The sequence below is a fragment of the Conger conger genome, chromosome 4, assembly GCF_963514075.1.
Source record: "Conger conger chromosome 4, fConCon1.1, whole genome shotgun sequence".
NCBI classification, from domain to species: Eukaryota; Metazoa; Chordata; class Actinopteri; order Anguilliformes; family Congridae; genus Conger; species Conger conger.
Window position 1 is genome coordinate 18,353,413 of NC_083763.1, and position 13,607 is coordinate 18,367,019.

Genomic DNA, 13,607 nt, shown 5'->3' on the forward strand with positions numbered 1-13,607 from the left:
CCAAATCAAAGAAGATTTAAGAAGGGATTTAAAAACAGAAATCAATGACGGCTCCCTGGTGTAGCTTGAAAAGGAACTGTATGAATTGAGATAAAGTGAAGTGCATGAAGTGAGATAACTCCTCTATGATCAGAGGGGTGGGCAAATGCAACAGGTTGCTTAGAGACAATAAAGGTTACATTAGTTCTGCGGACAGAAGATTTGTGTATGGATCCTATATTTGTGTATGGATTCCAATTGCTCCATTTCTTTGCATGGAAAATGCTAATTTGCCTATCGTCTGCAACTTTCATCCGTCACTACAACAAAAGACAACAAGGATTGTTTGAGAGCAGGGGTCAGGACTTCACATACCGTACACTGCAGCACATTATTTGATCCTTGTATCTAATTTTAAGTTTGATACGTGTTCCTATGTTGTCCTAAAACAGTCTAATAGTTGAAAATGATGCTCAGGTTAAACGTTTGCCTAATCTCCAAAACCAGGTGATGGTTCTGAGAGGGGTGATTGATACCCCTCTGACAAATGTCCTCCCTCCGTTCATTTCATTTTATTTTTCCCGAGAATGAAGCTCGTTGCCCTTTAAATGGAAGGGCCGCAGGGTTCTTTTCCTTTGGTTCTATTTTGTATTTAAAGCGGTTATCTCTGAAAGCCAGAGTTCAGCCCTCTCTGAGCTTGCTAAGCTGGGGAAGCCAGACAGTGGAAATATTAAAACGGCTCACCTGCTAGGGACAGAGGCATTGATCTTAGCGGCCCCCACTCGCCACGGGCGTCTTTGAAGGCTGCCGAGCCCAATTTGGCCGGGCCTCACGCCAGGCCCCCTGCCGAACGGAGAATGGAAACGCAGGCCGGGAGAGAAAGAGAGAGGGGATAAAGGGAGTTTTTCTCTGAATTTTGTTAACCGGAGTCGAGCTGTGAAACTTTGATGAACGATTTGCATCTCGGACGTCAACGAGGAGGTGGCTTTTGTTTGCGGCCCCAATGCAGGGGGACACAAGGGCAACTCGTCCTACTGCCATTCCACCGGACGGAGAGGCTGAATCGCCGGCTTCCTGCCCCATCCTGTCATGTAAGGAGAGGCACCTGCTGGGCCTGCTTTCATATTCACTGCAGAGTGGAGGCCAATGGATCTTTTGTAGCCTCGTATTTTGGCAGCCATTTTGAGCGAATTCTCATGTGGAACAGGACCTGGGCCGTTGTAGTCCCGGTGCGTACTCTCTCATCAGCCGTGGGGGAATGAGAAGTCAGAGAGAGTGGGGCGGCGTGTGACGCTGTGACACAGGGGGATTCATTTGTATTCTGACGGCTGGAGTTGTCTTGGATACGCCTAGGTGACTGGAAAGCATTCGAGGAGAGGAAGTTGGTGAACTGTTATTCTGCCGGCGTGCTCTGATACCCACGCTGATTAAAATCAGCCAACAATGGTACATAACTATACATCATCCCTTTAAATCTTGACCTGAAAGAAAACATGGCGTTTATGTTTTGTTTTTTTCCGCGGGGCCTCATTTACTTTCCTCTACCTTTTCAGACTGAATCCTGACACTCTCGCAGTCACGGTCAGGTCCCTGAGGAAAACCCTTCTGCCCATTCATGGCTGCTCCCTTATGTTCTAAATGACTCGGGGTGTTTAACTTTTCTCAAGACTTACTCTACATTCAAATTGTTGATATTGTCGCTCACCAACTGGCATATGTACATTTTGCCTCTTTACAAAGCAAATAAATTCAATCTACATGGTCATAATCAATAAGCAGCAAATGCCTTTGCAGATATCTCCCCTGAAACCCAAAATCATTAGGCTTTATAGCACCATTAAAAAGCTTAACTATTGTGCAAATTCATCCTCAGTCAATAATGAGCGACATGAAACCATGGGAGGGATTAGCAGGGAGACATGTCTGTTCTGACTTAAGCTCTTTGGACAGAGAACAGCTAAATTGTATTGTGTTTGTTACTTCACTCACACGGCCCAGCCAGCTGTAAACGGAGGCTTATTAACAATAAGGCACAAGCCTTGCTTGTCTACACTTACTGCTGATGATAAGTGTTTGGGTTTAATAGCTGCATCCCTGGTTTGTGAAAAGGCAGGGCTTCATAAAAGTCTGTCCTGGTGTAAAATCCAGCTATGACCAGCTTGAAATACCAGCTACCAGCTGTTTCTAAGCATAGCGTAAGCTGGTCAAACCGTGTTGAGTATAGAGCTGGTCTAACTGGTCGACCAGCTACCAGCTTTTTCAAAACCTACAGTAGCTGTTTTTTTTCAACAGGATGGGAAACTTTTTTTTACCCCCCCACCCACACACACATTGGTGGCAACAACAAATGCAGCAGCAGCAACAACAGCAGAGACAAAAGTGGCGATGAAGTGTCAGCTTCCTTGCATGGTTAATAGATCAGGGCTGAGAGCGCGTGAGCAGCCCCAGGGACGAGCCCCCTGCCCTGGCACTGAGCAATGACTCACAGGCAGGTAGAGTGCCGTCGCTGCAGAATCAGGTGTAAAAATACCCCTGTGCGGGCACCGGGAGTGAGACCCGGCACATACAGCGTGGTAAAGCAGGGCTGGCCGAAGGGACTAGCATAATGAGTGAGATTTACATCTCGTAATAAACCATCGACACAAATGGACCAAGCCTTTCTTGCTTGAAGAGACGCCATTTTGCCTCACAGAAAATAATTACATCTTGTTGTCGCCGAAATCTCCTGGCAAGTCGAGACGGCAGGTTGTGTTTTTTGTTTGTTTTTTTTTTGTTACATTTACTGGCCTCCCTTTGCGACTGATAATGCTTTGTGTGCTGTACTGCTTTCCAGTGGCAGGTAATTGTAAGTTGAAATTAATTCCTTTTTGTCTGCGGGGGAAATCTGAGCTCGCCTTTGTCTCCTGGCTCTGGCTTTGTCGCTAGCATCGGCGTCTTTGTGCTGATTTTATTATTATTCCTTTCAATAAATAAAGCTGCCAGCAATCTGTCTTGTTTTACAGCACACACTGTGATGATTAGAAACGATGATTGCAGTGCACTGTTTTCTATTTTTTTTGCTAAAAGCAAAATTGTTTTGCATGTACTATTATAGCCGAATCAATACTTGCCTATTCCATTAGAGAAAGTCATTTTTCATTACTCAGGATCAGCTTTATGTGAAAGGGAGTTGGTACATTTTATTCCTTTCAGATATTCATGCCTTTTGTCTTCATGAAGGTGAAGTAACATAATGTAAGTCCTATTGTCTTGGTTAACACTTTAAATCAAAGCTCCCCCATAAATGTCAGCGAAGAACATTTGTGTTGTCTTTGTCTTATGCATTTTTAATGCTATAAAAAACAATATTTGAACAACTATTTCATGCTTTTATTTATCTATTGGTTTATTTGGTAAGGACATTGCACAGCCACTTTGGAGTGACATAATTATCTGTCAAGCTGAATCTCATCTGCTATCCCTGGGCAGGTAACACTATGCCGTGCAGATAGCAATATATTGATTAATAGGCACACTCATCAAGGTTGAAACACACAAGCATATAGCCAAAAAAATAACGTGAGATAAGCCTTCACATCTGAATTTAGCATTTTCACATGTGAAAACAAAACATGTGAATTGAAATAGCTTTTCCCACCCTCATTTTAAAAGTGGGATTGTTTTTATAGGATGCGTTCTTTGCGATGACAACTACAAGTAAATAAATCCAAATACATAAATATGGTTCACATGTGAACACTTCAGATGTTAAGCTAAGTGGTTTTTGAACATGTTTTTTGGGTGGAAAGATAAGGAAAGGAAGGGAGAAGAAACACTGCACTGTAGCCATTTGATAGTTGCTTAGTGATCACATAATTTATTTGTTTTCTGACAGAATTTCAGTTGTTATTGATACCATGCAAAACTGGTGTATTGTTTGACATTGCTCAATTTTAATATGGGCATGTCAACACCATGCTGCTTATTGCCATTAAATAAAACTATTATGTGGACTTGTTTCCGTGGATAAGGGTAACATGCACAGGTGCCCAGCAACGGGCCCCACACCATGAGAAGGCTGCACAATCACTCAACCAATGGGGAGCTCTGCCTCTCGGGCAGGCTGCAGCCAAAGAGATCGATCCCAGCTCCGCTCTTGGCCACAGTGCACACAGGAGTTGGCAGGGAGTGCTTTAAGTGGCATTTTCACGTTTTGGGGCAGGGCCTTGCAGCGCAGCGGTGAGGAAGCTGACCCAGGGAAGGATAATGGGACGGCAGTAACAGCAGGAATATCGCTTACGTCCCGGCCTGACACCAGGCGGGGGGGAAGGGGGATGGGGGTGCACATGACACAGAACGATGTGATTAAAATGTTGACCCATCAAGGAGATTCAGTGGGGCAGATGGGCAGTACGGGAGGGGCTGGCGGCGGGGGGTGGAGGGGGTGGGGGGTTGTGCCGTCTGAATGTGTAACAAATCGATGGAGGTCAGTGCTCACAGACAGATGTCACACAGCAGGTTTGTCAGTGGGGGGGGCAGCCATGCCAGGCTGTAGGGCACATGCCTCCAATATAACGAGGAGCTGCAGGCCATCTGGAGGAGCCCCAACCAGCCCCCCAGGAACACCTGATGCTGTTTCCTGACACTTGTGAGAATACTCCCACTGTCCCTCACACCTGTCAGAATACTGCCACTGTCTCTCACCTGTCAGAAAACTCTCACTCTCTCTCACCTGTCAGAATACTCTAACTGTCTCTCACCTGTCAGAATACTCTAACTGTCTCTCACTTGTCAGAATACTCCCACTGTCTCTCTCACCTGTTTCAATACTCTCACTCTCACCTGTCAGAATACTCTCACACAATCAGTATACTCCCACGCAAACATAACCAGTTAGCACTGTGAACTCCCACTCCATTTCTCTCTATTTCCCAGGAGTCCACACTGCATCCGAGAGTAATTATGAGGGCAGACATCCATTTAGGACCATGGGAGGGGGGGGGAATGGGCATGGCCTTAACCAAAACTAATCTTATTTATGATTGATTTCCATTTTAACTTCATCTCCATGCGTGGTAATCAGCCATCTGCCGTCCCTCACACTTCTGCCATATTCCTTCATCATTTAACAAAAGCGCTTTTGTTTTTCACCCTAACTAGAAAAGCCCTCCAATGCTCCAGAGTTATGCTCTGAAAAATCCTTATGCAAACTATTTGATTATGTATTCAGCTGAACAGCGACAATCACTTTTTTTTTGTGTGGGGTCTGCAAAACCTCCAGGCAGACGCTGTCAGGAAGAAAAAAATAATTATGGCTTAGATATTTTACTGAATCAATTTATATTGATTTTAATGAGAGGGAATGCAATATTCCTTTGAAGTATGTTTCAAATTGATGTCAAGGATAAGGAAAAGTTGCTGACATGATCGGAGCTGATTACAGTCTGAATATTAGACGTGCTAATGGCCACAGTGTGATCACTTTGATAATGCTGCTCGCACATTCAACGCATTCAGACAGAACAAATAATTGGTTCTGAATCGGTTTTTTTCTCTGGTTGCCATGCTGGATCTCAGAATTAAACCACATATTAATGGCTATATAATTATGGGAACTATGTTGCTGAAACAAGTAGGAACTATAGAAAAGGGGGTTAGGTGCTGAGATGGAAAAATCAGTGGCTCAGCAACCCTGACTAGCAGGGCCAGCCGGAGCGCTGCTGTAGGTCTCTGAACCCCTGAATCTGAAGACTCCCTTGTGGAATAGCTCACTGCAGTCACTGAAGTCATGAACAAGAAAAGCATGTAGAAAGGGTTCGGGGGCGGGGGGGTTGATGGGAGATTAACCTTTGTGATTTGGCGCCTTTGCCTGTGTGTTTGAAACCGGCTTACCTTTGTATTCATTTGTGGATTCGAGTCCTTTTGAAATCCACCTCGGTTCTGAGATAAAGCTAGCTGTCGGCGCTTATTTGTTTGGTTTTGAAGCGCGCGGATTGAACCCGCGCTAGATACCGTAGCGTACTTAGCGAGAGCTCTTTGTGCTCCCTTTGTTTGGCAGGTACTTTTCCGTTCGTTCCTGTTCGGTTTGTGCTGACTGAATGCGGAACACTTGCAGTAGTTCATACTGCAGTTGTGCTGCAGCTCAAGCTGGGCTTTTCTGGAGTGGCGGAGGAAAGGGTCACTGCACTGCCAGCGGACTCCTGGGAGATTGGTTTGAAAGGGGGAAACCGAGACTGTGGAAGGGGGTTGGTGAAGCCCTGTCTTTGGTAGCAGCGGGTTGGTTGATCCAGCCCTCTCCTCTGGGACGTCGGTCTTCAGAGGGCCTCTCATATCTCTCGCCCTGTTGTGCTCACGACCACGCGGCCCCCCTCTGCAGTTTCCCAGGCTATTTCTTATTCGCTTGTTCTCCGAGTCCTCCTTCTCTCCTCACAGAGACTGCAGTCTCCAGTTTACTCCTAGAAGCCCTTTAATCTTCAGAAGAACCTTTCAACCTTCCCCCCTCTCACCCCCTGCTGGCCCCCCCTCCTTTTCGTCCCCAGCGAAATAGTGTGAAAAAAGGCATTTCCTCCCCAGAGTCCCCCTGCCGTGGCCCCTTTTGAGTCCTGCTGCTCGATCCTTGTGGCGACACGCTCTGTTCCCTGGCTCTGATCAAGCCGATCAGAAGGGGGGGGGGGGTCCGCTCCTACCCTTACCTGCAGCTTCCCTGAGGCACGTGCCATTGCTGTGTATGACAGCCACTGCACGTCATGCACCTGCTCCTCTAAACCGGGTCAGAAAAACAAGCGCAGGGCGGGGGTGCATCGGTGCATGGCCTGTATTCCCTCATCGACGCAAGGTTTTGAAATACACCTTTTTAATTATGAACCGGTGATCATTTCTGTATACGCCAGCAATAAATGTAGTTGTGTGCTCATATTTACTGCCTTTTTCACGGTCCAAGAGTTTGACAAGGTGACTATGACTGATGAAAGACCAGTGCAATAAACAGGGGTTAGCCTCGGGGGTTAGCCCCTGGGCTTAGCCGCACGCCTTTGCGATAGATAGTGTCTTTCGTTCTTCCTTTGCAGTACGTTTGATACTTTGGTACCGCATTCAGGCTTTGCGGGGGAAATGGAGTGAGGAAATTGAACGACTTTGACCTTCACCCGTTCGTTCGTCCTTCTTCACATTGCCACTGCTCGGTTTGTTGCCACACAAGGAGCATTTTAAACCAACGCCCAACGTTCTGTAAACATGGCGGGTCAGAGAGAGCCTATTGGTAATCACCGTGACCCTTAGACCATGTAATCCAGAAAATGTCAGTGCCTCTTAGCTCTCAGTGTTATTTTCACTCAGGTAAACCACAGATGGACCTTCGCCAATTAATTTGTCTCGCTGCTAGAATGAGAAAAAACAACTTGTTTTTTTGCCCCAGTCAAGGCAGTGCTGAACCAGTGCATGCTTCCAATGGGAGGGGATGTGTTTGTGAGCTTTCCCCGCCTCTTTGGGAATGTGGCCATTCTCTTAGCCTGTCGGTGTATCTCAGACTGCCTCAGCATGCGCTGCGTTGTGTAAGGGATGCTAATGCTAAGTCATTATCTCCATATCATCAGGGATCTCCAGATTCGTCTGGCATCCAGCATGGAGCTGGTAAATGAGTAAGCTCATCACTGCGTTCAGTTTTTACGAAGCCCCGCAAAATGAATGCCAGTGGAGCCACCGGAGACTTTAAACATACACAAACCAACAACATCTGGCAAGCCTTCCAGCAAAGTTGTTTCCGTCAGATAATTAAAAAACATTATCATATGTTCCGATATTAAAACCTGTTCTTGGAAAGAGGGTATTCCGCGTTGCCTGTTTGCTTTGTTTGCTCTTTGTCCTTGAGATGAAAAGCACACAGGGGCACTGTGGGTAATGAGGAGGAGTTGAGAGCAAACAGGCCAGGTCTTCACCCCAGTGAGCATGTCCTGCCTTCAGTGATGGCCATCCTCCTGGATTGACGCAATAACACTGGAACCTTATTATCCCGCTGTTCGGCCCAGACGATGTAGGAGGGCTAGATGAAATCCCAATACCATGTTCAGGGGCACAGTCGTGGATTTACCCGGTCTCACAGGAGAAGCAATTCCATTATGAGGACCCTCTGTGGACACTCTCCTTTCATCTCCGGCAGGTTTTCTTTTTCTCTTTTCTTCTGCCATTTCTTTTCTTCAGCCATTAACCATTATTTTATCCCGGTCTAATACCGCAGTTAATGAATCACACCTGCTTTTCTCACTGTGAGTTTGAATGAATGATCCAGGATCACATAAATACTAACGTAAATATTGTGTTAACAATGGGACGAACCAAGCCATGAACAGTAAACTGGCGTAATGTGGAGTTGTAATTATTTAGTCCCATTGGGATTATTTACTGTGTTATATGCGCTTTAATATCCAAGCTCTTAACCGTTAACTTAACAAAAAAACAAGGCAGGAGGCTACATCTGCCCTGGGAACTGCCTATTATATACAGGATATTGGGGGCATATTATAGAAGTAAATCCAACTAGAATTTTATACTTTCTACTTTCGCAGGATGATGTTTTATTAAAGCAATATCCACTGTGGCATTTAGCTGATGTCTGGGGCACATTACTACCTCTTCTGGCTTGTTCTTGCATGCAGACAGTTACCTCACAGATTCTAGCAGATACAGGCAGGACTGGAAAAGTGAGGTGCTGATGTTGGGTTGGAGGGTCAGATAAGAAGCTAAATCGTTAATTGCTGTCTGACAGTTTGGCTCCACTGGCTGGGTAGTACCTGACTCTCACAGACACATTCCGCAGGTGATTTGAGAGCCTGTCAGTGTTTATAACTCCTCTTTTTTCATGGAGAGGGCACTAATGGCACCTTGAAGAGCCATTATTTTAGCCCTGTTCCTTAAGCATTGAAAGCATACCAAGGTAAAGCACGTGCAAAAACATGTTAACTTTTTTGTTTTGGTGAGGGTGTTTGTGGTAAAGCTTATTTTCAGCAGCCGTGATTCTAAATTGCTTTCTGGTAACCTTGGACTGATCGGTGCACAAAAAGGTTTTAGAATTTCTCAGCTCCTTTTGGGTTATCGGATAAAGAATTTGAGATACTACTGTTTCCAGGATTTCCTTTATTGTTATATCCAGTAACTGTCAAGAGGAAAAAAGCTTTTTTCTTGGTAGAGACATTAGGGGCCTTGGACAGTGAGATATAGAATAACAGAGTACACACTCAGCAGAATGTTGTATAATGCTTTTTGCAGATATTTAGAAATGTATTTGAAATGCATGAAGTTGAGTGCCAAATGGTGGGAAGAGTAGAGTTTCATGTTTTGGGGTGATACATATTGATACCCTGACCCTGCATCCTAACCAGGTCATTCCTCCTGAGACTCAGCCTCTGTAAGGGACAGTCTTTGGGCTTATTCTCTAGAACCATGTTCTGCTATGTTGAGTCACTACAAGGGACTTTCAATAAAAATAAAATAAACCATATCAAAAAATATATTTTAGCCCAACTTGCTTTTGCCATCCAAGATACATGTATTATGTCAAAAAATGTAAATACTCAAAAAAAATTTCAGCTGGGTCTCAGAAGGATTTGACACTAATGCATGTAGTGTACCTCTATTAAGCTCAAATGGCAGGCTGATTCAAACCTTGATACAGCGTATGTCTAAACACTGTATGTTTACACGGTAACACTTTCTTTGAAGGGTCCTACATAAAAGCTGCATCACTCCTACATAAGCGCTACAAAGCACATTCATAAGCACTACATGAACATTCATAAACACTTAAATACGGTCAATAACCGTTAATAGGCATATAGTGTGTTATGTCAACACTGATGCAGCAGCTGACAATACCATGAGATGCCAAGTGAAATGCAAAATGATCTTCCATCAGTTCACTTGGTATGTCATGATAATGTCACTTGCTGCATCAATGTTTAGATAACACACCATATGACTATTTGCAGTTATCGACATAAACGCTTGAATACTTATTTAGTGCTTATGAATGTGCTATGCAGTGTTTATGAATGAGTGTATAATGAATGTATAATGTAGGCCCGTTCAAAGAAAGTTTTGCCCTTTACAGTCACATAATGGCAGACTGGTGACAACCACCAGGCTAATGCCCAACCCCTTATTCCGGTCATTGTTGACTGCAGCTAATCACTCAGTTCTGTAATGCACCCTGAACTCAGTCCCCCTCTCTCTCTCTCTCTTTCCTTCTCTTCTATCTCCTCTCTCTGAGCAGCGAAGAAGACCTGTGCCACGACGGACTTTGCGTGTAAGAACGGGCAGTGCGTGCCGGCTCGCTGGCGCTGCGACGGGGAGCCCGAGTGTCCTGACGGGTCCGATGAAGCAGACTCCACATGCAGTAAGAGACCTCGCTGCAGCGGTCAATGTTTCACTGCAGTTCTCTGCTTATAGCTCTTATGTCTGAACTTTTCTGGGACTTTTTATGTATTTGTTTGGACCTGTAGAATTTTATGTTTGTGTCTGTATCCGTGCGTGTTTGCATATTTGTACTTGTGTTGTGTGGACGTGTGCATTTGTGTTCATGCTAATTGCAGTGTTTACTGCTGAAAGTGGAATTGCCTCACTGGATGAAACACATAGAAGATGAATATGGCTCAGACACTGAACAGCCTATTTCTGTACGGTCGCCCCTTCTCTTAAACCATGACATACAGACAGCTTGCTCACTCGGTGCAGAACAGGGAACCTTTCTCCCCTTTTTCAAAACTAAAGCCACCCCACAGCTTTTGGCACAGTGGCTAACGAAGATCATCAGTTGCATCAGAAAAAAGTTAATTCAAATTTTTATTAGAATTCTCATTGGGATTTCATTTGAATTCCAGCTATACATGAATTTGCATGTTTCTGAAATTCAATATGTTTCCTGGTAGTGATGATCAAAGTGACACATCCATTTCCGATATGTGCATGCAAGGAGGAGCAGGAGTGTGTTTAAACCGCACCAGTTCTAGAGATTATACAGACCGGCTGTCAGGAGACACCTTGTGTTCCTGGGGCTCTGTTATGTACAGAATGCAGACAGCTGTTCAGGGGTCCACCCCAGTTTCTGGTGATCGGTTTCTGCCGAACGCAAAGTTTCATTTCATTCCGGCCACGCTCATCGCTAATGGCCTGTGTCTGAGCCCAACGTGAGCTCCTGAGCAAACGTGCGCCGTCAAACACAAATTTCTCCAGAGGAGCTGGAGGTCAGAATTATTGAACTTGTCGCAGTCAGACAGATTTCTCCATTCCAAGCTCTGTTTTTTCTCGATTGCTTTAAAAATTGCATTCGGCCGTTGCCGGCTCGCTCAGAAATGTTTCACGCGGTACGTGAACAAGGCCGCGGGGAGCGCTCTGGTCCATGGGAGCAAGGTTTCACCTTGTTGTGGTCCTTTCATGAAGGGCGTGTGAAGTGATTTATGAAAATAATATTCAGCCATTTGCTCATGACATGTTGTTAAAGCGGTGAATTGAGAATGAAGTTGCGGCGGTACTGAAGTACGCTAGCAGAACTCCGGAGCTCCTCGGCAAAGAAAGCTGACTAATGGTGAGGAATGGCTCCCTGAGTCGACTCGTAATGCTGCCGATGTCTTGATCTATTGCTTTGCCACAGAGGTCATTACGGGTACATTAAAAAGTAATAAACACGGCTGTATGAACATGAATTTCGGGTTGTTTTAAAAGGATCCCTCTTCGGATCATGTGCTCCTGTAATTATGAAAAATTGTGCGTGGCATCATCGCTGTTTGCACTGCAATTAATTTGTGCAGTAAAACTTTTGGCTGTTGCCTTTTCCCCTTCTATGGGGCCCTGACCCCAGGTCTGAGTCACAGCAAACTGTCTCTACTGCAGTTAGTCAGTGGGAGCTGTTTCCTGGGAAACAGATGGCAACATATGTGTTTCCCCCATTTACAACAACTGCAGTGGCTTCGATTGATCAGTACTGAGTTGACCAGGACTGTGATTAAACAGAAATGGCTTATTAAGAGGCGAGCTGTACTGCAGCTCCCTGTCTGAGTGACCGGAGGGATGAGTCATCTCCTCTGAAGCGATGAGCACAAGCCTGGCGTATGTAACGTACGCCGGTCCCCAGGTGTAGGGGAGTGATACGCTGGGATCGAAGCGGGCTATCGACCGTGCTGCACTTATCAAATTAATGTGGACACCGGAGCTGTCCTGTAGGGCCGTGCCCGGCACAGAGCGGTGCGTCATTACATCAACCTCGAGTCGCGCTCAAATTTAAATTATGCGTCTGCTTAAAGGAAAGCTGTCAAACGATTGGCATTATGCTTGCTGTTTTCGCATTAGGGGAGTATTTAGTGTTTCCAGTTCACCCTGGTATGTTCAACCTGTGGTTTTGGTCTGCTTTAGGGGAGTGGCTGGCATTTAATATATTTGCCCTAAATGCAAATGTTGCCATTGTACCCCTTGCTTGAATCATTTCTGGCCAGATATTGAAACATACTGTTACATGTCTATTATTACATTTTTATTGCCTCCTAAGAAAATTCTGCTGGACATTGAGCCTGTGTCCTCTGGCCTTGTTGACTGATTTCTGCTCAATCTTTGTCCAGACATGCCATGGCTTCTTTACCTTGATTAGTCTGCAATTAGCTAACTCTCCGTCTTTCCTTTCCAATAACCTAAAAGCACGGTCAGCTAAATAATCCCTCTGGAGAGGTCAATTGCCCTCCAAAGGAATCAATGTTTGACCCTGAAAGAGCCTAAACATCTGATTAAGTCCAGTTTTCAGACATTGGGTCTGGGGATTTGGTAATTAGGCCTATATTTTCAAATTTGCGATGAATCGAGATTATTTGGAGACGGACATTTTAACTTACATGTGGATTTGTGGTGTTGCTTGGACTGTATGTCCCAGGTTTAATGTCTTTAAGGGGGCTGTAATGATGCAGCTAGCCCTGTCTCTGGCCTTGCTGGGCTGGTGTGAGAGTCTGTAAGAGGCTGTGTGTGTTTGGGGGCAGGTGAGGCTAGCTGTGCAGTACTGGAGGCAGCGGAAGTTAGGACACTGATGCGGACTGGCAGCCGAGCAGTCCAAATCCCCCAGCAGTACCGGAGGGAGCAGAGACATTCCCTGACCCTGGAACAGTAACGACTGCCCACTGCTGTGAGCGTTAAGAGCTTCTGTAATGGAAACCCAGTGCTTCAGGGCACCAGGATGGGTACAAAAGAGAGTAAAGGTCAATTCTGCAGCTCACCCTGCCCATTTGGTCGGTGACATTTATCGATCGGAGAATCTCATTAACAGCTTCCTTCTCGAAGACAAGTCACCAAAACACGCCAAGACAGTTTGCCCCAGACCCTCTCTGCCATGGAATATTATTTTTATCCCCTTCTTGTGTTCCTCCACTTTAATCTCCACGGCACTCTGATCCATGTTATGCTGTCAAGCTTTCGGTGAGGTCTCACCACCGAATTGATGCTGAAAGGCAAGCCTAAATTATCAAACAGAAAAAAAATCTGTACAACTTCTCAGACAGACAGCTTTTCTGTCAGTTGCGAAACTTTGTCTTGATGGGTTATGCGTGTGCAATCTTCTGCAGTAGGAACTCATTTAAACTCTGAGATGTTGCATCTCCCAGGAATTCCCGTGCTCACAGTCC

The 13,607-nt window shown here is 45.3% G+C and overlaps 1 protein-coding gene across 4 annotated transcripts in view; it reads left to right on the top strand.

Annotated features, from left to right (window-relative positions):
- lrp8 (low density lipoprotein receptor-related protein 8, apolipoprotein e receptor) overlaps positions 1 to 13,607 on the top strand; it is a 125,533-nt gene that overhangs the window by 51,011 nt on the left and 60,915 nt on the right. For all 4 annotated transcript variants that reach the window (XM_061237887.1, XM_061237888.1, XM_061237889.1 and 1 more), the window contains exon 4: positions 10,223 to 10,345. In XM_061237887.1, the coding sequence (XP_061093871.1) occupies positions 10,223 to 10,345 (123 nt within the window). The remainder of the gene's footprint in view (positions 1 to 10,222; positions 10,346 to 13,607) is intronic.